This window comes from Pongo abelii, chromosome 7 (genome assembly GCF_028885655.2).
Source record: "Pongo abelii isolate AG06213 chromosome 7, NHGRI_mPonAbe1-v2.0_pri, whole genome shotgun sequence".
NCBI classification, from domain to species: Eukaryota; Metazoa; Chordata; class Mammalia; order Primates; family Hominidae; genus Pongo; species Pongo abelii.
Window position 1 is genome coordinate 140,274,440 of NC_071992.2, and position 23,579 is coordinate 140,298,018.

At 43.7% G+C, this 23,579-nt stretch overlaps 1 protein-coding gene and 1 long non-coding RNA gene across 2 annotated transcripts in view; one reads left to right on the forward strand and one right to left on the reverse strand.

Moving 5' to 3' along the window:
- Positions 1-23,579, forward strand: part of FER1L6 (fer-1 like family member 6) — a 206,741-nt gene that overhangs the window by 34,401 nt on the left and 148,761 nt on the right. Inside the window, exons 2-6 of the mRNA XM_054518809.2 lie at positions 7,046-7,128; positions 14,370-14,490; positions 17,127-17,181; positions 17,281-17,412; positions 21,172-21,234. Of these exons, the coding sequence (XP_054374784.2) occupies positions 7,046-7,128; positions 14,370-14,490; positions 17,127-17,181; positions 17,281-17,412; positions 21,172-21,234 (454 nt within the window). The remainder of the gene's footprint in view (positions 1-7,045; positions 7,129-14,369; positions 14,491-17,126; positions 17,182-17,280; positions 17,413-21,171; positions 21,235-23,579) is intronic.
- On the reverse strand, positions 6,950-22,523 carry LOC129047532 (uncharacterized). The gene is made up of 3 exons (XR_008509273.2): positions 22,391-22,523; positions 22,059-22,179; positions 6,950-7,488 (listed from the first exon to the last, which is right to left on the reverse strand). It is a non-coding gene; the product is annotated as an uncharacterized LOC129047532 (long non-coding RNA).

Here is a 23,579-nt window from a genome sequence, read left to right on the forward strand (position 1 = left end):
TAGGTTTCGGGAGGGAGAGAACAGAAGCAGGAAGTCCAGTGAAGTGTGCACTAGCACCAGGAGCCATGTGGACACAGAGGAGGGAATGCATGGGAGAGATGTCCTGGGTTCCTCTGTTTCCCCAGTCATTCTTACTTGATCATTGCTTATCTCAGGAAAGCTTCAAAAGAAAAAGGAACACTAAAAGTTGCCAGGATTCTCCTTCTCTGAAGTCCCAAGTAGTGTTCTTGAAGATATTAACAGATATTTAATGATAAAGGTGTGGTGGTCAAATCCATTTGGAAAAGTCTGACTACAACAGCACCCTCTTGGAGAGTCACAGTGCACAAGGCTCTGACAATCCTGCAGCAAAGGTAGTAATTTAATTTAGTTTAACATAGCACCCATTCTCCTATTTCCAATGTCCACAGCATCAAAAAAAATGAGGTTCAGAGGAATTCCATAGATCCTCTCTTAGTAAGTTTACGAAGTTTAATGATGCCCATTTGTAATAAAATCTGTTATGGGTCAGTGTATTGGTGTTCCTGAGGTTATAACCATACCCTTCTCTTTACCCTAGACATTCGAAACCAATTGAGAAAGAAACCCAGACATCAAATAGGGATCAAAATACTACCTCAAGTGCTGGTGAAGCTCAATTGGAGGAAGCTATTTGGACTAGAGTCCAGATTAATTTTCAAATACTTCCCTCTGAATCATATGGACTTGCCCACTCAGCTGCAGGGAGGAGAAGCTCTGCTCAGTGGTTACTTCTACTTGCACAGCAGAGCAGAAAGTAGAATACAAATGTTCTGTGGGCAGGTAGACCCAAAGGAAGAAAGACCACATGGGAATAAGAGCTTTGGACCTTAGCCCTTCCCAAGTGAGGAATGTGAACTTAATGCCATACTCTAATAATTCCACCAAAAGGTAATCAAGCAATGTATCGGAGAAAGAAAGTTTGGGGAGTGAAGAAAAAGCAGAAAACCTAAAACAGATGGGAGTTTGAAGATTCATTTACGCTGGGACAAAGGGAGAAAGAGCTGCTTGTTCCAAGTGCTGAGAAGTGGTCTATAGTCTATTTTTGGCTTAAAGGTTGATTTCTTGATGTTTAGGAGAGTGGAGAGCAGGGATTTAATTAGCCTGGATATAAAGAAGATGGAATAGGAAAGATGAACCATTTTCTTTGGGGTCCAGGCAAGAGGAAGTCTTAGGCTGCGGTGGGGGCATCTAGTAGTCCTATCTGTACTGCACTGTTGACTTGACTTGCCAATATTTGTTTCTCTATTTTCCTTGCACTCTAAACAGCGCCGTCATGTGTAATGTGCTGAGGCTTAGCTGTAGAGGGTGAGGAGCAGGATAAGATGGAAGCCAGTGACCTCAGGCTGAAAAAGATCCTCCAACCCTTGGAGGATTGTTTCTATCATGGGCGCCTTTGGCATGCCCCAGGGTGGGCGGGAAGCATGAAAGAAAAATGCCTCCATTTTCCTGGGGCAGTCCTACGGCCTTGACCTCTTGCCATTTTGCCCTTGAACACCTAGCAAATTTCTCTGAAGGGCTATGAGAGGCTGGCTTACTAGGGGTGGGCTTTACACAGGGTGGCTCCGAATTATTCCTGAGTCTTTCTTGGTTCAGAGAAGCCACAGGAAGAGGAATTAATTAGCATCCTTGGAGGTGTATTTCCTAGACTCAGCTGACTCTTGCAGGTGAAATATTAAGATTCTCAATCACTGTTTGTTGAGTTGTGATATTTGAATCTCATTATAATGGTTGAGGGGACTATAATGTACGAAATGAGGGGCTAACACGGAAACATCCACCTACTATCGCAATGAGATAAAGGATTCCAAAACACATTATGCAAGAATGAACTACTTCCCGTGAGACTGGGAGCCAGGGCCCATCCATTCAGGCCATTAGCCTTGCTTGAGACATTTTTGATCCAGAAGAGGATTGTTCTTTTTCTCCTGAACCTGAGCATTCTGTTCCTCCAAGGCTGAGCTAATCCTGTGCATAAATAGAGAAGGTAGCCAATTTTGTGGGCTAATTGTAGGGGTTGAGATTGAGTGGAAAGGAAGTAGAGGTGGATTATAAAGTGCAGCCTATGCCAATGTATCTACTACAGGCTCTGAATTTCATACATTTAATCATTCCTTTTGGTTAAGAAATTATTTTAAATTTCCTTTAGATTTCTCTTTGAGAGGATAGCTCATTGGTACTGTCTACTTAACCACAAGGGTTTGTAAACCTGTTGCATATTAAAATCACCAGGGGAGCTTAAAAACCACCGCGCCTTTGTCCCGTCACTGACCAATGAAATCACACTCTCGGGGATGGGATCTGGTCAAGTGTGGGGCACAGTTTTAGAAAGCTACCCCCATATGGATTAGATGTGTAGCCAAAGTTGGGGCATCATTGCCTTAATGAAATAGAACATTGAATAGGTAAGTTTTGATAAGAAGATCATGGAGAGAGAGAACTTAGAGAGGCATGGCAAGGCAGAGTGTCACATGGGTTTATATTTTAATAATTTCTATTGAATTCTGCAACACGACTGCTTCTATGTGTAGTGGTTTGCCGTTAATGAATACATCCCAGTCTTAGAAAGATGAGGACCCAGATAGGACATCCTCAAGAAGGTATTTCCCAGCAGGCTACTGGGAATTTACCCAAAGGCTTTTTAGATAACCTTTGAATGGTGGAAAAATTTTGTGATTTTGTTTTGTTTTTAAGCTAGACCTCATTAAATATAAATTTATTCTTTGGTTGAAAATAATTCATCAAATATATAAATATAGTTTTTAAAGTTTTCGTAATGATTTCACATAAATAAATTCTCAGCTAAAGTCCACCCCCCACCCTCTCTGGCCCCGTACTGGGTGTAATGGCTTTGGGTTTGGAAGGTGAGGTGCACAGGTAACCTGCATCCTGAGTCTTAGGTAGAGAAGAGAGCAGCATGGGCCAGTACTGGGCATGCTGTTGACACAAGTAACTTAGTGTTTGGCCATTTGGCCTGAGCTGCCTCCATTCTGCAGTGAAGGTGGAGAAGGTGATTCCAGAAGGGGAATCTGGTGACACAAGTGGGAGAACACAAGGCAACTCTGGCTGTGAGCAATTTTCTAATCCTGGCTTTGCCGAGTGATGGATATGACATTAAATTAGCTACGTGTAGAGCTTTTAATAGTTCAGCATGAGGGATCAATAAGGTCATCTGTGTAACATCCCAGTGAGAAAAAGCAGAACTAACCTTATGGCCACTTCCTGAACAAGAGGAACAGAAGAGGAGCCTGGAGCTCAGAGAAGTCCCAGGGCCAGCTCCAGTGACACAGTTAGAAAGTGGCCTACATGAGACCCACACTCAAGCAGTCAAGCCCCTCTTTCTTGTGCCAGGCTGGCTGCCTCCCTGCAGTGCGGGCCTTGTGGTTAAACACTGAGTGATGCCATCTGAACAGATGTGCTGAGCAAATCTAACACGTGCCTTATTTAATGCTCTTATTGTTTGGATACAGATATCAGAGTCGCAGCAGCTTTCACCCTGAGGAGACCAGGTTGGTATGAGGGTTCCTGTGTACCTCTTGCCTTATCTTGGGGATGACCCTGGGAGGATATTATGATCCTAAACCAGAAAGCCCCATACTTTTGTGAAGTGGGAGGGTTCTCATGCTGGAATTCTCTGCAGAGTAGAGGCGGTCGGGGATGTGGTGGCAGCTGCCTTAGTGACTTATCAGGTAAGTCTTCCTGATTTGATGGTTGATCCCAATACATTGTCTGGAAACCCCTGAAATCCCCTTATTTGTCAGCAAGCATAATATCATCTTCCTCATGGCATGCTGTGGGGATCCTAGGAGACAATGTGTATAAAATGATGTTCCTGGCACATAGTGAGTGCTTTATACAGGTGTAAAAAAATTGTAAACTCATATTTCCTTGTTATCAATATTGTGACACTTTGTAGCATGCTTTACACTTGACAAACATTGTTTTCTATTTTAATATCACCCTGTGAATTGGGTAAGAAATGTCCTTGTGTCACATGGGAAGAAATATGCATTTGAGTTAAGTATCCAACCCCAAATTCTAGAGCTAACAATGAATTCAGGCAGGTGCCCAAGCTGAGCCCTGTGTCACGGGTTCATTTTCTACCGCCCGATCTGCCAGTGGCACCATCGTTCTGGGCTGGTGAACCATGCCTCCTCTTACTGCTCCATGTCACAAGGCTGTGGAGAAGAAATCAATTTTCATCAAGAAACCTTTTCATGCTGGGAGTCATGCTGGGTGTGCCCTTGATGACTGACTCACAGTTTCAGGCAAACAACCTTGTGTGTTTGTGATACTAACATCAGCCCACCCAAGAGGGCCGCGCTGGTTGTAAGTCCTTCGGGCATTCCTGGAAGTTTATTTGGCTTACTCTTCAGGAGGCCTGAGCTGTGCCTAGACCACTGCTTCTCAACACTGGGTCTGCCCTAGAGTAATTAAAGATCTCTGAAGGTGGTTCGAGACATCAGTACTTTTATAAACTTCCTTAGGTGACTCCAATGGGCAGCAGGGTCCAGAGCTCTTGGCTTCAGAAGGGCAGGGGTGCCTGTCTCTACGAGGTGGGGTATCTCGTCCTCTTCCCTGGCCCGTGACAGCATCTTCAGCCATGCCCCAATGCCTCAGGCACTGGCTTCCCTATGGGAGAACTCAGAACGCTGAGGCCACCCATGACAAGGATGTCAGCTCCCAAAAGGAAACTTATGTCTCCCTCAGCAGATACTGTCTTTTATTATTAGCAACCCCCTATTTATGGATGGAATCATTTAGCTGCTTCAAGCAGCCTCCAGAGCCCAGTGGCCACGTTCCCAGGAACATCAGATTCTGCCTCTTTGAACTGTTCATGCCAGGGGGCACCTGGGGACCATAAATGTCGATTCGGGCTTGGGAAGGTACTAGCTTTAGGTCCCTGGCTTGGGAACGACCCTTTGAAAACAGAATAGTGAAAACTATTATTGGAAGTCCTCCTTGTGTATGTTCTCCAGAGATTCCTGGGAGACTTAGGATGATGTTCTCATCAGAGGATGATGGCAAATCAAAGGGGGAAAATGCTACCTCCAGGAAGGGCACTTATTTAGCACTTTCTACATCCCAGATGCTGTCTTAGATGATTTGCTACGTTACCTCATTTTATTCTAACAATCCTGTAGAGTAGTTATTTCCATTATACACAGGAGGAAACTGAGGCTCAGGGAGGTACTGGACTTGCCCAAGCAGTTAGGGGTCCTGTCCACATCTGGGTGCTTTCAGAGTCCATTCTTTCCATCCTAATGTATCTCAGGGTCTCAAAGGATCCCTGAATTCCCCTAGGCCAGTCCCCCTTCTGATGCTTGTCTTCTCTACAACATCCTTTAACAGTGGTGCTCAGGCCTCTGCTTGCATGCCTCCAGGAATGGGAACCTCATTTCCTCACAAAGTAGTTCACTCCACTGTTCAAACAGCACTGATGTGGGAGCTCCTTAATTCCTTGTCTGAATTTAAAAAAGCAGGACATACATTGAATAAGTGAGCAAATAAGTGAATAGAATAAGTGAATGAGTTCAGTGAACATCTATCTCCTAGAGCCTTCCACTCACTCGTCTTAATCCTACCCTTAGGACAATAAGAATAATTAAGGTTTATTGAGCAAATAGTATGTTCCAGGTACTGTGCTAAATACTTTCCATTTATTATCTCATTTCACACATGAGGACCCTGAAGTTTAGAGAGACTAAGTGACCTGTTCAAAGTTGCAGAGATAGTACTGGGATTAGAATCGAGGCAGTCTGACTGTGGAGGCTGATCTTAACCACTGCACTCCACACATCCTAAGTCCTAAACATATAAGCAAAATGGGAGACTGTGATTGTTCCGCTGCTTTTCACGTTCCAGGCCCACAGATGTTCACTGAATGGGATTTGAGCCTTTGCTGCCATCTCCTCCCTTCGCCTCCAAATATTCACTTCCTTGTTCCTTCCCCTCCTCTCTCTAGGGCTGGCCAGCCTGCCTGCATCAAGGCCAGGACTTTCCTCCAGCCCGGTTTCATCCATCTGCACCCCAGAGCCCTGTTCTCAGCTGTCCCCCAGCTCAGAAAGGGGTTCTGTAGGAGGCTGGCAGAGCATTATGAATGCTCTTGTCTGTCTGAGACCATGGACTGGGGAGCTTCCTGTAATGAGAAGGAGGCTTACGGGCGTGGTGGCAGGCCCCTGTAATCCCAGCTACTTGGGAGGCTGAGGCAGGAGGATTGCTTGAACCCGGGAGGTGCAGGTGGCAGTGAGCTGAGATCGCGCCACTGCGCTCCAGCTTGGGCAACAGAGCAAGACTCCATCTGGGGGTTGCAGGCGGTGGGGAGAGAAGGAGGCTTGGAAATGGCTTCCTGCTTATGGCTAACAATAACAATAGTAGCAGTGGACCTTCTGGGCATGTGTCATGTGCCAGCTGAGCTATGCGCTTATGGTGGGACCTCAGTAAGTTCCAGGCCTTCTTGACCTTGGTCTCGAGAGCCCAGGTCTGGTGACGGTGTTCACTCTGCTGAAGGGAACGGACAGGCTCTGGCTGCCCAGTAGTTAGACCCTGGGCTTTGAAATCAGGCAGGCCTGGGATCCAGTGGTAGCTCTGATGTTCAGAACTGTGTGACCTTAGAAACATTGCCCGGCCTTTCTGGGCCTTGGCTCCTCATCTGTAAGATGAGCAGGAGAGGGTTGCTGTGGTGATTAAATGATGTGACTGCTTTTTTATGCCTAACAGAGTGCCTGGTGATCCAGGAGAAACAGAAATTTCAGCTAGTGTTGTTAGTGTTCAGTTTGCCTCACCTACGTGCAATTCCAGGTGGAGCTCACGATTCCAATTCGGGTGGGATTTTTGTGGTTTCTGCAAAAGCAGAGCTCCCTGGAGAGCTTGTTGGGTGCCACTGACACTTGTCTTTTGCCCCCATCCTGGGTGGATGAGGAGGCTGATGGGCTTCATGAAGCTCGGTGTGTTTTTGTGTTTACCTTCTCCTAACACGTCTGAATGACTCAAAGTTTTTATTGTTTCTTTTTTTTCTTCTCTTCAGAAAGGGGATGTTTGGGCTGAAGCTGAAGAAGAAGAGAAATAAGGCAGAGAAGGGGTTAATCCTAGCCAACAAGGCTGCGAAAGGTGAGGCTGGGGGTGGGGTGCTGACCACTGGGGCCTGAGAGTCTCGCAGAGTGGACCCCTCCTTGGCTGAAAATGCAGTTCCCTCTCAATGGGAGCGAGGGGGAGTGTGAGTGTGCTGCCCCCCTGACCCTTTAGGTCCTGCCAGTCACAAGTGTGGGCCCAAGACAACCCCCAAGGCCCTTGGTCATCTGGGCCAAACAGGTGAGTGGGCCTGGAAGGAGTCCCCGTGAGAAAGCAGCAGCAGAGTTAAAACTCTGTTTCTGTTCTTATTTGTCCTGTGACGTAGGATGAGTGGCTCTGAGTCTCAACTTCTCCTTTATCTAACGTCGTGATGTGGGTTGCTGGGCTGATCTCGCACAGCTGTGGGGAAGATCAAGCAAGATTTTGAAAATAAGAGGATCATAGTTACTGTGGGGGAGGCTTCACACACATCATCTCATTGAATCCTTCCACCATCTTCCCAGTATGTATTGTCACCCTAGTTTTACAAGTGAGTTTACAGAGATGCAGAGAGAGTAAATAAAGTGTGGAAGAGACGCTGCAGAATTTGCAAGGCCCAGTGAAAAATAAAAATGCACAGCAGTTGTTAAGAAGTTATTAAAACTGTCAAGATGGTGACCGCAGAGCTTAAGCCAAGTGCAATGAGGTTCTTCTGAGCTTAGGGTCCTTTATGGCTGCACAGACTGCATATCCATGAAGCCGGCTGGCCCTAAGCATGGGAGGTACACAGCCAGGAAGCAACAGCATTGGGATATAAATCCAGGCTGTCTCACTTTCTGCTCTTAGAATGGGATACCTCCTTCTCCAAAAGGGCAAAGTCTTAAGTTACAGGGTGAACTGCATCAGTAGAGGCCAGGCCCAGCACTGGGTACATCCTTAGTGTTTATTGAATCAAATTGGATCAATGGTTTCCAAGTGGACAGATGGGGTGGTCCTCTGGAGACTTCTGCTGCATAGCCTTGATTAAAAACCAGCTCAAGGCTAGTTTTCTGGACCATTCCTAAACCAAAATGGTACTGGGGGTCTTGTTAATCTTCACCCCTCTTGTCTCCTGGGGGGGCCTGCTTCACTGCCATCTACTGCAGATGTCCTGTAGCCATATGTTGTACCTAACTTCACTCTTGCCCTTAGGTAGAACCTATCCTTATGGTAGAAAAGTATGGAAACTCATTTACACCCAGGTATTGATAATGATTAAGAGCCTTGGATAGAAAATGAGGGACATTGCATTTTCAGTGGGGACAAGGCTTAAAGCTTTAAAGTCCTTGCTGATTTAATGAAACTTCCAGCGAGTGGGTGGAAAGGGCTTTGGGGTTATTCCTTGTGTCTTTGAAACTGTAACACTGTGGTAGACCCTGTGACACAAAGTTGAATGAGGCACAGTCCTTTCCCTCTAGGACCTTATGAACACTAGTATTTATGACATATTTAATAAGTCTCTGCTGCTTTTTCTTAACATACATCATTCATGACTCTGAAAAGTAGATTCTGTTGCCCCCATTTTATAACAGAGGTTCAGAGGTGGTGAGCGGTTTGCCCCAAGTCACACAGCTAGTAAATGGAGAAGCTGGCTCCCGATCCCAGGTGAGTCTTATATCAGAGCCTGGGTTTTCTACCCCACCGGCGGCCTCCAGTTAAGAGCCCTCCCTGAGAAGCTGGTGGATACCTAGGGCAGTCAACCACAGGCATTTCAGAGGAGTTTGCTCCTGTGGCTCATTCTAGAGTCTGCAACCCACAAAGCAAACAGGGCAGGGAGGAATCAGGGCCCTCCTAGAAAGTAAACAGCATCCATCCTGCTGTCCAGAGGCCAGCCCTGTGGGAGACTGAAAAAACAAAGCCCACAGAACAGAGACTTTGGTCTTGCCTTCTTGGCCTGGCCTGGAAAGTTAGGGCTGTTTGGGGTGAAATGTTTGGAAACTTTCTAAGTCTCTTGCTTTTTCATCTGTGTATTTTGAGGCATCATAGTTACATCTTAAATTCTTAAAATTCTCTTTACCCTACCCTAACCTAGCCATTAGTACACAACAAATAGTTATTGGGTACCTCCCACAATCATCCCTTTGCCCATTTATTCAAAATGTATTAGTGGAATGTCTTAACTGTCAGCCCTGGGCTAAATTCTGGGAATCTAATGGCAAAGACTGGACGATCTGAGGGGAGGACAGCTCTGTTCAGGACTCTTCTGTTTGCCCCTCCGGATCTATTCTCCACCCTTAGCCAGCTGCTCTCTGTCCTCTATGGGGTCATGGCCCAGGTCTCTTACCCTCTGCCTTTGGGCTGGCTCTGGCCAATGGGGTGCTCCAGCAGGAGGCGTGGGAGGAAGGAGCATGGGTCAGGCTCCAGGTGACCCTGTCCCTCACCTACAGGAGGGAGGCTGACCCCACCAGACTTCCTTTCCTTCGGGGTTCCAGTAACTGCTCTCTCTCTCTCTGCTAATTTTGGGGGGTGCCTAGGAGTGGCAACAGCTTGGCTGTTGCAAGCCCCAGATGATGACAAGACCTTTTGTGGTATTCCTACATAAACATCTTTGTAAAACGTCCTCAAATCATCTTACTCTGATTGTACCATCTGTTACCTATTGGGACTATGACTGAGGTAACTAATGGCATTGCAAGTTGAGAAAAGTGCTATTAAAAAAAAAACCCAAAACAGACAGTGGGCTGAAATGGAGACTGCTGGGGAGTCTCTTAGTGCAGTCAGAGAAGAATTCTCTAGGGAGGTAACATTTAAGCTACAACCTCAAGGATGAGAGGGAGCCCACTGGGCAATGGGCAGGGAGGACAGCAGTGCAGGGGGAGGGATGCCTGTGAAAAATTCCAAGTAGCAGAGAGCTTGTGAGATTAGATGGAACTGAAAGGGGGCCTTGTGGATAGAGCGCATGAAGTGGGTGAGAGGGCCACGCAGGCAGGAAGCGTGGGCAGAACCAGATGGAGCAGGTCCCTAATTGCAGATTGTGTATGGACTTCAGATTTATTCTAAGTGCAATGGAAAGCCATTGAGGGGTTTTAAGAAAAGTGACAGTCTGGTTTTTATAAGGTCACCCTGGATGCTCCATGGTGAGTAGACTAAAAAGAACAAAGTAGTAACTCAACAAATTAGTGAATGAGTGCTGTAGAAGAAGCTTTAGCTGACTGCCTTTCTACCTTGAGGTCTGTCTCACCCTCCAGAATGTACAGAATGCATGCCCCTAGAGGGAGACGTACTTGATTTGCTAATTCCTGCATCCTCAGTATCTACCTTAGCACCTTTTCTTGCATATATAACGTGTCTTTGAATGTTCACTGGAAGCTTGAAACTTGACAGCAAGGCCCCAGCCTGAAGGCCCTTGCAGTCAAGGAGGGGAGCAGGTATTTTATCTTGCTGCTTCAAGGAGCACAGCCAGGCACTGGCATTCCTTCTGGCAGCTCTGTAGTGCTGGGCTTGTCTTTATTTCCTGAGTGAACGGGTAATAAAAGCAGACTTCCGTTCATGAAGAGATCCTCTCTGTAGCTACTGAGCCACCTACAAGGCCTGGCCTAGGTGCATGAGCTCCCTGAACACGGCTGTGTTTCTTCGGATGCAGTACTGTTGTGTGTGGTTTGCTGTTTAAAATCAGAGAACCAAAATGCACCAAAGCTGGAAGGTACCTTAGAAAGTATTAAATTGATGGGTTTAATAGGTGAGTCCCCTGGATCCCTGGGATTCTGAACCATGGCTTCAGGAGTGTCTGAAGGTGGTGGTTATGAGAGTCTGCAGGAGGCACCTGTCCCTATTCCACTCCATGGAACATAAAACAATGTGATATAAACAGGCTTGTGTTATATACTGAAGTTCCATATCAAGTTACATTTATAAAAGGATTCTCTTGCTTTAACAAATTTTAAAACCACTTTTCTTGCCCAATTCTTTTGTCTTATGGGCAAGGAAAAAAATGCCAAGAAATTCTGGGTGACTTGTTCAAGTCATCCAACTGGGAATACATAGACTTGAATATCTACCATGGACCCTGTATAAAGCTAGGGGCTTTATATAGTTTGTTTAATTTTCCTAACCTGTGGGGGGTAAATGATGTTAACCATGTCTTGTTTTACAAATGAGGAAAACAGAGCTGAGAGAAGTAACTTCTCTGAATCAAAGAACGAGAAAGTGGAAGGACTGGAATTTGAACCCAAATCTTTTGGATTCAGGTCTTTGAGCTACATCATGCAGAGTCTCAGTTTGTTAGGAAGGCTCAGCCACTCTCGTTTTTGCTGAAAGTCTGGTTGAGAAGCAGTTCTCAGGCTTTGCTGTACATCTAGGATCACCTGGGGGAATTTCAACAATCTTAACATCTGGCAGCATTCCAGATGAATTATATTAGAATCTAGGGTGGAGAGGAAAAGATTCTAAGGGATATGCTTATTATCTATTCATTTAAGTTTCCTAAATGCGTGTGTACTATTTCATAGGGCTTCCCAGGAAACCGATCCTTCCTAGACTAGTGTGTCACAAACTACCACTAACTCAGTAACTTAGAAGAAGACAGATGTATTCTCTCTCAGTTATGGAGTCCAGATGCTGGAAATCAGTATCACTGGGCCAAAATCACAGACCCCACTCTTCCAATTCTAGCTTCCGGTTGTGGCAGCATCTGTCTAATCTCTGCCTCCATGGTCACATTGCCACCTTTTTTTTTTTTTTTTCTGTCGATGCAAAATCTCCCTTAAGGATACACGTGATTGCAATTAGGGTTCACCTGGATCACCTCATCTCAAAACAATGTAATCACATCAGCAAAGACCTTGTTTCTAAATAAGGTAACATTTACAGGCTTCAGAGATTAGGACTAGCTATCTTTCCAGAATATCACACATTGCTACTCAAAATTGACCTGCAGACGGCAGGAATAACCTTGTCTGGCATCTAGCTGTTAGAAATGCAGAATTTGTCTGGGCACGGTGGCTCATGCCTGCGATCCCAGCACTTTGGGAGGCTAAGGTGGGAGATTTGCTTGAGCCCAGGAGTTTGAGACAGCCTGCGCAACATAGTGAGACCCCTTTGTCTCTACAAAAAAATATTAACAAGAAAAAATTCACCGGGTGTGGTGGAATGTGCTTGTAGTCCCAGCTACTCAGGAGGCTGAGGTGGGAGGATCCTTGAGCCTGGGAATTCAAAACTGCAGTGAGCTGAGATCTTGCCACTGCATTCCAGCTCCAGCCTGGGTGATAGAGTAAGACCCTGTCTCCAAAAAAATTAAAATAAAAAGAAATGTAGAATCTTGGGCCCCACCCACACCTACTCAATCAGAATCTGCATTTTAGCAGCTTCCTAAGTGATGTTTACGCACATCACATTTTGCTAATGAGGCTCAGAGAATAAATGATGCGTCTAAAGTTCCATTGAGGCAAGGTCATGACTTGAAACATGTCTTTTGTTAACTTAAATCATACAATTTATAAATTGAGAAGTAGACTTTATTTTTTATGGAGGGTTACAGCCTGCCAGGTGCCCATTTTGATGGTCTGGGAAGCATAGCCTCCCACAGAGTGCAGAGACAGACACTTCCAGAAAGGGAAGAGTAAGACAGGAATTCAAACTGAAACGGCTGGCCAGATATACATATTTACAGGTTACAGGAGGAGCTATGAATATTCAAGAAGGTGGTCTTGATGCATGTGTACTGAACACACGTGCATGTTGTATATGACCCAAATTTACCTTGGGGTGGAGACTTAATTTTTAAATGTATTAGAATAAGGCCGTATATGTAAAAAGATCTTCTTAAGAAACAAAAGCACTCAAGTGTGCAGACTCTTTAAACAGCCAGAACGAGTCTATGGTCTGTGTTTTTTGTTTGTTTGTTTGTTTTGGTTTTTTGTTTTTGAGACGGAGTCTTGGAGTCTCGCTCTGTCTCCCTAGGCTGGAGGGCAGTGGCACAATGTCGGCTCACTGCAATCTCCATCTACTGGGTTCAAGCGATTCTTCTGCCTCAGCCTCCCGAGCAGCTGGGACTACAGGTGCCCACTACCACGCCCAGCTAATTTTTTGTATTTTTAGTAGAGATGGGGTTTCACCATGTTGGCCAGGATGGTCTCGATCTCTTGACCTCATGATCTGCCTGCCTCGGCCTTCCAAAGTGCTGGGATTACAGGTGTGAGCCACTGTGCCCAGCCTGTCTGTGGTCTTTTTATCAAGAGAAAGTCACTGAAGTCAGTCTCTTGTCTAATTAAAGCTGTAGTTATAGCTTGTAGAACAGGGGCTGGGAGTCAGTTACTCAGTGTCTGTCAGTGGTGGGCAAGCAGTAAATCGTTTATTGCTTATCTTGAGGCTGGTGCTTGTGCAGCTGCTAGAGAAAAAGAAAAACCTGTGGCAGTTAGAACATAGTTTTTTTTTTTTTTTTTTTTTTTTTAAGTATGGGAGTGCATGACTTAACCTTTGCCTGTCATGACTTCAGGTCCTGTTTGTAATTTGGTATCTTATTGCCACAGAGTCCATTTTGTCAGTCTTATGATCTCTATTTTAACATTAATGCTGGTCAGTTGTTGTGTCTAAACCACAAAAAGGAAGTATAATGAGGTATGCCTGACCTCCTGTCTCATCACTGACAAAAACTCAGAGTTTTATTTTTGTTTTTTATTTTTTGTTTTTTGAGATGGAGTTTCAATCTTTTGCCCAGGCTAGAGTGAAGTGGCGCGATCTCAGCTTACCTGCAACATCTGTCCCGCTGGGTTCAAGCGTTGCTCCTGCCTTAGCCTCCCAAGTAGCTGGAATTGCAGGTGTCCGCCACCATGCCTGGCTAATTTTTGTATTTTTAGTAGAGAGGGGGTTTCACCATGTTGGCCAGGCTGGTCTCAAACTCCTGTCCTCAGGTGATCCACTCGCCTCAGCTTCCCAAAGAGCTCGGATTACAGGTGTGAGCCGCCACGCCCGGCCAGAAACTCAGTTTTTAAGATTTTTCTGGGGTCCCCTTGGGTGGGGGAGGGGGTTGCTTAGGATTTTATTTTTAGTTTACACTTTAGATTCATAATCCGATTTTTCTTTTCACAGTCCCATCCACATAAATCTGTTCTTTTTTGGAAACAGAAGATGCATAAGTTTTAGAAAAATGAAGGATGTATCTGGCATTTCTGCCAATAAGATGTTAAGTTTTATGCTGGCAGAGTCTGCCTTCTAGTCTCTTTGTACCACTTATGGTGCCTGCCACGGGGCTGGCATAAGGTAGAGGCTCGATTGCCACCACATGTCAATTTCACAGGATTTTCTTCCTTTGTTTGCTTCTCCAGATAGTCAAGGTGACACTGAAGCACCACAGGAGGAGCCTTCTCACCAGGAAGGACCAAGAGGAGATTTGGTCCATGATGATGCTTCTATCTTTCCAGTCCCCTCAGCTCCTCCAAAGAGAAGGTACAGTATGGATGCAGGTGGTCAACATACATTTGCTGAGCATCTCCTATGTGCCAAGCACCTCTGCAGGTGCTGGGAGAAGAGAGGAGAGTAAGACATAGTCACTGTCTACAGGCAGGCAAGGTCTAAGGCAAGAAGACTCAGCTCAGTTTTCTCTATGGCAGTGCTGGCCTCTTGATACTGTTCAGCCTTCATCAGGCCAGGATCATGGTTCTACAAGCTTCCGGTCTTAAATCTCCTGAGTGAAGGTGCTCATGTCCCTCACAGTTCAGGAATGACAGCAGGAGCTGTCTCTTACCTGCTCTTTGATTCATCAAGGTGCTTATTATCTTAGCTTCTTGTCTGTCTCAAATCAGAAGGTGGTTCTTATGCTACCCAATAAAAAGTCAAAACAAGCTGGCCTGCATGCATTTTGCTAGATCAGTTAGCAATGATGTGTAACAAATAGCCCCCAGATCTGTGGCTTAATATAATAAGCATTTATTATTGCTAATGAATTAGTTGGATAGTTTTGCTGATCCCAGGTAGTTGCAGATGCATCATTCATGTTTCTGTAGTCATTTGGCAGCTCTACTGATTAGTTTAGGAGTTGGCTGGTGGTAGCCTGGCCTAGTACTGCTTCAGCTGAGACCGGCTGTTCTCTGCATGATACCAGATCCTCCATCAGGCTAGTCTGAGCTTGTGCCAATGGTAGCAATGGCAGGGTTCTAAGAGAGTGGAAGTACAGAAGTTCTCTTGAGGTATAGGCTTCAAACTGGCAAAAGTCATTTCTGCTGCCTTCTGTTGGCCAATATAAGTTACCAGCCCAGCCCACGTAAGAGTAGGAAGAGACTAAAAGTTACAGGGCAACAAGTTTGGATACAGAGTAAGCCAATGACTGGGGCTAACAATGCTTTTGTCTACCATGTTTGTTTATGTCAATTTCTTACTTGTGATAATTCCTCATGCCCTTCCCTTTCTTTTCCGCTCAAAGTTGTTACTATGAATAAAACAAATTAGTGCTTCCCCATGTGGCTGATCATGAGTTGTTGTTTCTGGGTTGTGACAGGATGGCAGGGTGCATATATATGGGTTAGAGGGCAGTGGGAATTAGAGAAGGTGATAACTCAGAAGTTGACACTCAAAAGAAGACATGAAATGTGTACACACCTACTCACTGCAATATCTCCTTCCTTCCTTTGCTGCACCCTGACAACCACCAACCCTCTACCCTAGTCTCTGAATAGGGATTTCAATCATTTTTTAATACTCAAGATATTTCTTCCTATTCATTTTACCAGGGTGATAGCATTGAGCAGAGGAAGGCAGGAGAAAGAGAAGGAAGGAATAACAGCCTTTTTTCTTTTTCCTTGGTCAGAACATTCTCCAGCAATTGAAATTCTATCCACCCACCAATGCTCAATTCAAATCCAACCTCTGCAGTGAAATCTTTGTTGTGTACCCTGGTCCTCAAGAATCTCAACAGCTCTTCTGTCATATTTTCTTTACCCTATGACACATTTTACACTTGCCTACTAGTTCTTTTTAAATATACTTCTGTCTTCTCTCCCATGGATGATAGATTGTTACTTCTCAAGGACCAGGAAGATGGCTTATTCATTTTTGTTTTTCCCCTGAATCTAGCACTGGGCTTTCACATAATAAATAATCAGTACAAATTTGCCATCTTATTGATGAACCAATTAAATGATTTTTATCCTTTCTTACATGCATTGTCTCCTTGGGTCCTCAGAGTAACCCTATGTGGTAGGAATTCTTATTTTTACTTTCAGTTGCAGAAATTAAAACTAAAGTCCAAAATTGGGGAGAACAAATATTCTAACTCAGATCAGTCTGACTCCATTGCCCTGAGATTTTTACTAACTTAATCTGTTCTCTATTGGACCCAATTATAATCAGCAGAAATGGGATGAAGTCAAATGCAACATGGTATTGTTAGTAACCAAGGGGATAAAATGCAACAGGAACTCAAGCTCAGTTCATTTCCCACTGATTTCAGCTTCTATGACAACAGGAATTCTTCATCTCTTTCTGTTGTTATCCATCTCTAAATGCCCAGGTGTTGCACATGTTTTCAATTACTTGTGACAGTCCAGATAAATGAAATCCCCTGGAATGTGAAATTTCATGGAGATGGTATCTTTAGTCATTCCTTTCAATTTTTTCCTTTACCAAGTCTTTCAAAAGCAATTATGATTATATCTATTAGACATGGCAGAGTGGTCCCGTGTATGGAATCAGGCAGGAGACTGGGAGTTCCTTATTTAGACCCAGGTCTGCCACTGATTTGCTGAGGCATCTCAGTTTCTCATTTTGTTTAAAATTTTAAAAAATACTGATAATCATATAAAAAGAGCTGACATTTATTCTTGCCAGGTACTGAGTTAAACCTTTATATGCATTATATCATTTAATTCTAGCAATCATCTCAGAAATGCTATTATAAGCTCCATTTTTAGGATGAAAAAACTCAGAGGTCAAGTCATTTGTCCGCTTATACTTATCTCCCCCAGAGATGTAGACAGAATATGTAATAATATTAAATGAAAGGACTTAGAAATACTTGGAAGAATATTATCATGACTTATGGATATTCTTCCATGATGAAACAAATATATTAAACTTTCTTTTAATAGATCAAAACTGTTGGCTAAGATCCATGATGGGGAGGTCAGATCCCAAAATTATCAAGTAAGTGACTGGCTCTTCCTGCCCAGCTTCCCCCAGTGCTTCCTGTGTGTGCATGGATGGCAGTGTCCGGAATGGTGTCCACACTGCTTTGTGTTGCAGATTGCCATAACCATCACCGAGGCTCGCCAGCTGGTGGGTGAGAACATTGACCCAGTTGTGACCATTGAGATTGGGGATGAGAAGAAGCAAAGCACAGTGAAGGAAGGAACCAACAGCCCATTTTATAATGAAGTAAGTCATGGAGGTCACCCACAGCTTTTGCACTAAGATTCTCTTCACCATCATTCTGCAGGATCCTTCAGTCAAACAGAAGAGCTGTGCCCCTGCTGCCTCCTTCCCTGGCCCCCAGTTAAGCCCATGGCAAGCTGATTCTTCTTACAAACACAGCCCCCTAAAGCTTTTCACAAAAGGGTTGTGGAAAAGAGAGGCAAGGAATTCCTCCTGATTTTAAATTCACTGCTACATTTTCAACACACGTTTTCTTATTTATTATCAGCTCATTTCCATCCATTATAAGCCCTGGGTTTATAGTCAATAAATTGATTGAATGTTGGTTAGGGAGAAGATACACATTCTTTTTCCTGGCAGAGACATTGGAAACTTAATTATTGTTTTTGAAACAGGCATACTACCTTGGAAAGTAAAAGTTACATTTTTCTAAGCTGTGTAGAAATTGTAAAGAAAAATCTCAGAGAGGTTTCTAAATATCATTCATGCTAAATTCTCTTTTTAAAATAAAAATATTGGCCGGGTGTGGTAGCTCATGCCTGTAATCCCAGCACTTTGGGAGGCCGAGCCATGCGGATCACGAGGTCAGGAGATCAAGACCATCCTGGCTAACACGGTGAAACCCCATCTCTACTAAAAATACAAAAAAATTAGCCAGGCGTGGTGGCAGACGCCTGTAATCCCAGCTACTTGGGAGGCTGAGGCAGAAGAATGGCGTGAACCTGGGAGGCAGAGCATGCAGTGAGCTGGAGGAGATCGCACCACTGCACTCCAACCTGGGTTACAGAGCGAGACTCCGCCTCAAAAAAAAAAAAAAAAAATATATATATATATATATATAACATGGTGAAAAAACATGGCAAAAGAGACAAAAAGTATAAAGATATAGAGTAATGTGTTTCCCTCTGATCTTTGATCCCCAATGCCTTAGTCCTCTCCCTGGAAGCACTCACTCTCACTAGGCATTTGTGTATCCTTCCAGAGATATTCCAAGCATGTACCAGAATACAAGGAAATATTGTACCCAAATGGTAGCATTCTATACATGCTGTTCTGGACTTTTCACAAAACAAAGTATCTTGAAAACAAATCCCTGTGGGAGGTACAGCTCATTCCCATTTTGCCTTCCTGGCTGAAGAGTTTTTCATTGCCTTTATATACCATAATATACTAAACCAGTCAGTCTCTCATGAATGAATATGAAATGCTTTTAACCTTTTGCTACTACTTATAATAGTATAACTGGGTCACAAGGTATATGCATTTAAAATTTCCATGTCGCTAATTGCCTTCCAAAGAGGTAACAATTTATACTCAAATGAACAGTGCACAGGAGCATTTGCTTACTTGTAGACTCTTTGACACAATGAATTATTTCAAAAAATGCAGGGCACTCTTAATTCTTACTATCTTGGCCCGACGACGCAGTGGCTCACACCTGTAATCCCAGCACTTTGGGAGGCTGAGGCGGGTGGATCACGAGGTCAGGAGTTTGAGACCAGCCTGACCAACATGGTGAAACCCCGTCTCTACTAAAAATACAAAAATTAACCGGGCTTGGTGGTGTGTGCCTGTAATCCCATCTACTCAGGAGGCTGAGGCGGGAGAATTGCTTGAACCTGGGAGGTGGAGGTTGCAGTGAGCCGAGATTGCGCCACTGCACTCCAGCCTGGGCAACAAAACAAGACGTTGTTTCAAAAAAAAAAAAAAAATCTTATTATCTTAATAGGAGTGGTCATTTAAAAGGAAGGCAGGGAGAGCATGGATAATGAAATCAACAGAAAATACCCAAATCCCATTGGAGCTAATGACTCCTTTCCTCTTCATCATTTCTGCCTCTGAGCCTTCGACTGTTAAGTGAAATGTCAGTAGATTTTCTCTTCTTGTTCCACTCTCTACCCCCAGAAGAGCTTTTGGCATGGATGTAATATGAGATAATATATGAAAATGCTTTAAAACTGCAAAGCTCTACAGATTTATTAATTATAATAATTATGCATACAAGTCCTGGATCTAAATGACGTTAAACTGGTCCCAAGTGTAACCAGTAGAAAAATCACGTAGAAACACAAAAGTTGATCTAAAAACCTTTGTTACAACTCTTGACCTAAATATTCAAGCCCAAAGTTCATCAGATGCTGAAGGAACCCATTAGTTGGAACTGGGGAATATTTCCCAGCTAGAAGAATATGTGTTGGCCAGGAGGTCTCAGAAGCCTATGTGAGGCAGTTGAGTCTGAAACATATGAAACCCATCAGAAGGTAATAAATATCGCAACTCATTTGTCCATCCAAAGGAAGCCACAGCATCTGGTATATTCAGAGAACGAAGAAAGTCATGTAAGTGAATTTTCCACATAAATTTTGAACACCAGGACTCTGAAAAAGTTTAAGCATATATATGAGAAATTTCCTGAAATGTTGTATGTATTGTCTTGTCTTCTTAAACAGAAGACACTGAACAGAACGGAATCTTTGGTTGATCTCTAAGGACCACCATTTTGAGGATCTCTTGTAATGTATGATGACATTTTTTCGGTTCCCACATTTTGCTTTTTCTGTTTTGCCCTTTGAAAGCAGGCCATCAGCACTTGGTCAGTTCCTCCTTTCTTACCGCGGCTGTGTCCATCTCTAAGGGGCCATTCTTCCACTCTACAGCTCAAAAAAGAAAATCCAGGAAACAGCTTCCCAGGCCTGCCTTCCTGGTCCCCCTCAGTTTCCAAAACACACAAACCAGGACAAAACACCACTTCAGTTTTCTGCATCTTATAATCATACAGTCTCGAGTTTGGGAGGATCTTGACTCAAGAGTCAGATGGTGAAATATCTAGTACTTGATCCCCTTGTGTGATAATGTCAAGAGAACTGAGGTTTGGTCCCAGACCCAACAATAACTAGCAATAGGAATCTGGGTAGCATCTTTTAAATTCTTTAGTCTTCAGTCTTATCTGTAAAACATGGGGCTGGTCTAGATAATTTCTCCAACTCCAAAATTCAATCATGTTCTTAATATTAAAAATCCTCATGTCCATAGTTTTTTGTATTCTCTCCCTGGTAAATCCTGGTAATTTCACAGGGATGTTTGAAACTGAAAAATTCTTGGAAAAGTAGATTTTAGTCAAGTCTACTCCAATTTAAAACCATACTGAAATACCATTTTTACTCATAATTATGAATAAAAAATGACACTATCGAGGATTGATAAGATTATAGAGAGATGGCTATTTTCATGTTTCCAGTGAGAATATAAAATTCCCATTTGGGGAAAAAATTTATACTATCTATTCAAAAGTTATATGCACTTAATCTATGACCTGACAATTCCATTTCTCATGTTCATTTTGGAGGATTACTGACACATATCCTATGCAAGAATGTGATTGATAGCATTCTTTTCATTTGAGACCAGCCTGGGCAACATAGTGAGACCCTGTCTCTACAAAAAATTCAAAAAAAAATTATCCAGGTGTGATGGTATAGGCCTGTAGTCCCAGCTACTCAGGAGGCTGAGGTGGGAGGATTACTTGAGCCCTGGGAGGTTCAGGCTGCAGTGAGCCATAATTGCATCACTGCAGTCCAACCTAGCCAACAGAGCAAAACCCTGTCTCCAAAAAAAAAAAAAAAAAAAAAGGGAATTGACAATCAATTGATGATGTATATTCATGCAGCAGTTAGAATGACAAAGATCTAAATCCACTCCAAGAACAGGATTCTTAGGTGCAAGCCTGGAGTTGATGATCAGAATGAACTTTTTGTTTTGCAGTACTTTGTCTTCGACTTCATTGGTCCCCAAGTGCATCTTTTTGACAAGATCATCAAAATCTCAGTAAGTATAGCATTTGGTGGTAATAGTTGTGGAGAGGTGGGAGAGATTTTGGGCATTGGGGACTCTCTGGGACAACTCAGCATACTTACAGGGGAATAGATTCAGGAGGGCAAGTGTCAGTTGGTGAGTCTAACCAACAGGCAGAACTTGAAATCACCAGTATGGAGGAGTCTGGGAAGAAAAACCACCTCAAGAAGATCTATGCTTCTTGGAAGCAAGTGGTAAGCTATAGTAAAGCTATTACTGATTGGATCGTGTAGCTTACTAGTGTGGGAGTGTGAGATATGTGCTTCAAGTGACATCTTAATGCATTGTCAGTTTTAGTTGTTTTTTTTAAATCAGGCAAATGTAGGTGTTTCTCTCTTGGACTGGTATCTACACTAATGATCATTAATCACATCTCCTCCTCCTCCTAGTTGGGTAATGAATAAAGAAATAGGAACAAGAACCAGGAAAAAGTATCAGTCTCATCAATGGTTAATGCTGGATCAGAGGATGTGATTTGGACTAAGTGGTGACCATTGGGATTTTCAAAAGTTGCCTCTGAGTGTAGACCTCAGGACCTGCCCTTGGGAAATTGAGTCTGCTGCATAGACTCTTCCTCAGCCCTGCCAGGGGAAGTGCAGATACAGAGCTTCCTGCTCTAAGGGCCCAGTCCAACTTTGCCCACCACATGGAGGACAGGAATGGGAAGGGGAAGTGCCCATGTTGAAGCCAGACTGATCCAAATGAGAGAGAAGTCAGGCCAAATGGGATTGTTACAAACTTTGCACCATTCAGCAAAGGGACAGAGACCAATGGATGACATACTGCATCTACCTTACCAGTCTGAGAGATCACCATGGCTTCTCCCAAGGTGGTGAAGGATGGCTGGAGAGTAAGTTTCTCTCTTCCAAACAGTTCTAAGAGGACACAATTCCTACTTCATGTGTCAGTGTAGGAAGTCTGGAGAATAAGAGAATGATTTCTTCAACAGTCAGCTCTAATTAGAATTGTGAGGATGACAAAACTTGTTTTGAAGATTTTCTTCCCTGTCTTTATCACTGACTCAATATAATATCTAAACAGATATATAAAATATGTTCCCTTTAACCACAGCTGACTGTCAGCAAAGTCCTGCATTATGGCCTAGGTAATAGTGGAATTATGACATTACCCTTCCCAGGAGACTTGAAGAACCTGACTCTTGAAGAATGAGAAGTCACCCAGAGCCAAACAATCTTAAGGTTTGAATTTCAGGCATGATGACAAGTGGTGCAGGTGATATTTCAGGACCTGGGACAATGCCCAGGACTTTGTTCCATTGCTCAGGCAACCATCTGTTTATGGAATCAGCTCCATAGGAGGCTTCTAAGGACTGTCTGATGAACAGTTAATCACTAGATTTTTATATTGTGCCATAGACCAGGGTCAGGACTGTTTGTGGGACATATGGACTTCTAGACAGAGGATCAAAGCTACTATTGCCTATCTCTGTTTCTCTAACTTCAAAGAAGAGAAGACTTTAGTGTCCCTAAAAGACTCTTAGAGACAAAAGATTTTAAAATAAAATCTTCCCTTGAGAGGGGAATGTTTAACACAACTTTTCTGTTAGTCCATGAACTGAAAGTCAGTATGCCCAGAATATATAGGACATGGGATAAGAAGTGGGGGAGTGCTGTAAGCAGATGCTATTGGAACAGCCAGCCTGTAACACACCCTGGGTGTGCCAAAGACAGTCTTCCCTTCTCAGTGGCCAAGGCATGCAGGGCTCCCAGTACTCTGTGTGTGAGACGTCCCCAGAATCCTGGTGATTTAACACTTGACCACACCAGGATTGCCTGGTACTCAACCACTGGATGGATGACTTTAAGAGGCATCCTGTGTTATTTAAAGATTTGTTTGGGGCTCTTGCATTTCATCTTGCCCACAGGGACTCTCAACCTGAGAAGAAAACTTGAAACTGGCTTGTGTTCTTTCTCAGGCCTTTGGAAAAACACATGAGCAACTGCAAGCATGGTGGGTTTTGGAGTGAACATTATGTGAGCATCCTTCTGTAGCTCCTCTACTTGAGCCAGGCTGCCTGTACTTCACCTTGGGTCTCTGACACCCATGGAAAGTTTAGGTTAGGGAAAGAGAGTGGAAAGAGAAAGGAGGGCTGTCATTTCTTGAAGTCAACTGAATTTCTTTTGCTTTGCAAAAAGGAGCTGTTTAGAAGCTGCAAAAGCCTTCCGTTCATCTGTCATTCAATTAGTCATTCATTAATTCACTGAATGTTTATTGAATATCTATTGTGAACAAGGCCATGTGATGGGTGGATGACAGGAGGAAACTATCCTTGACTTAAGGAACTTCTAGGATTTTAT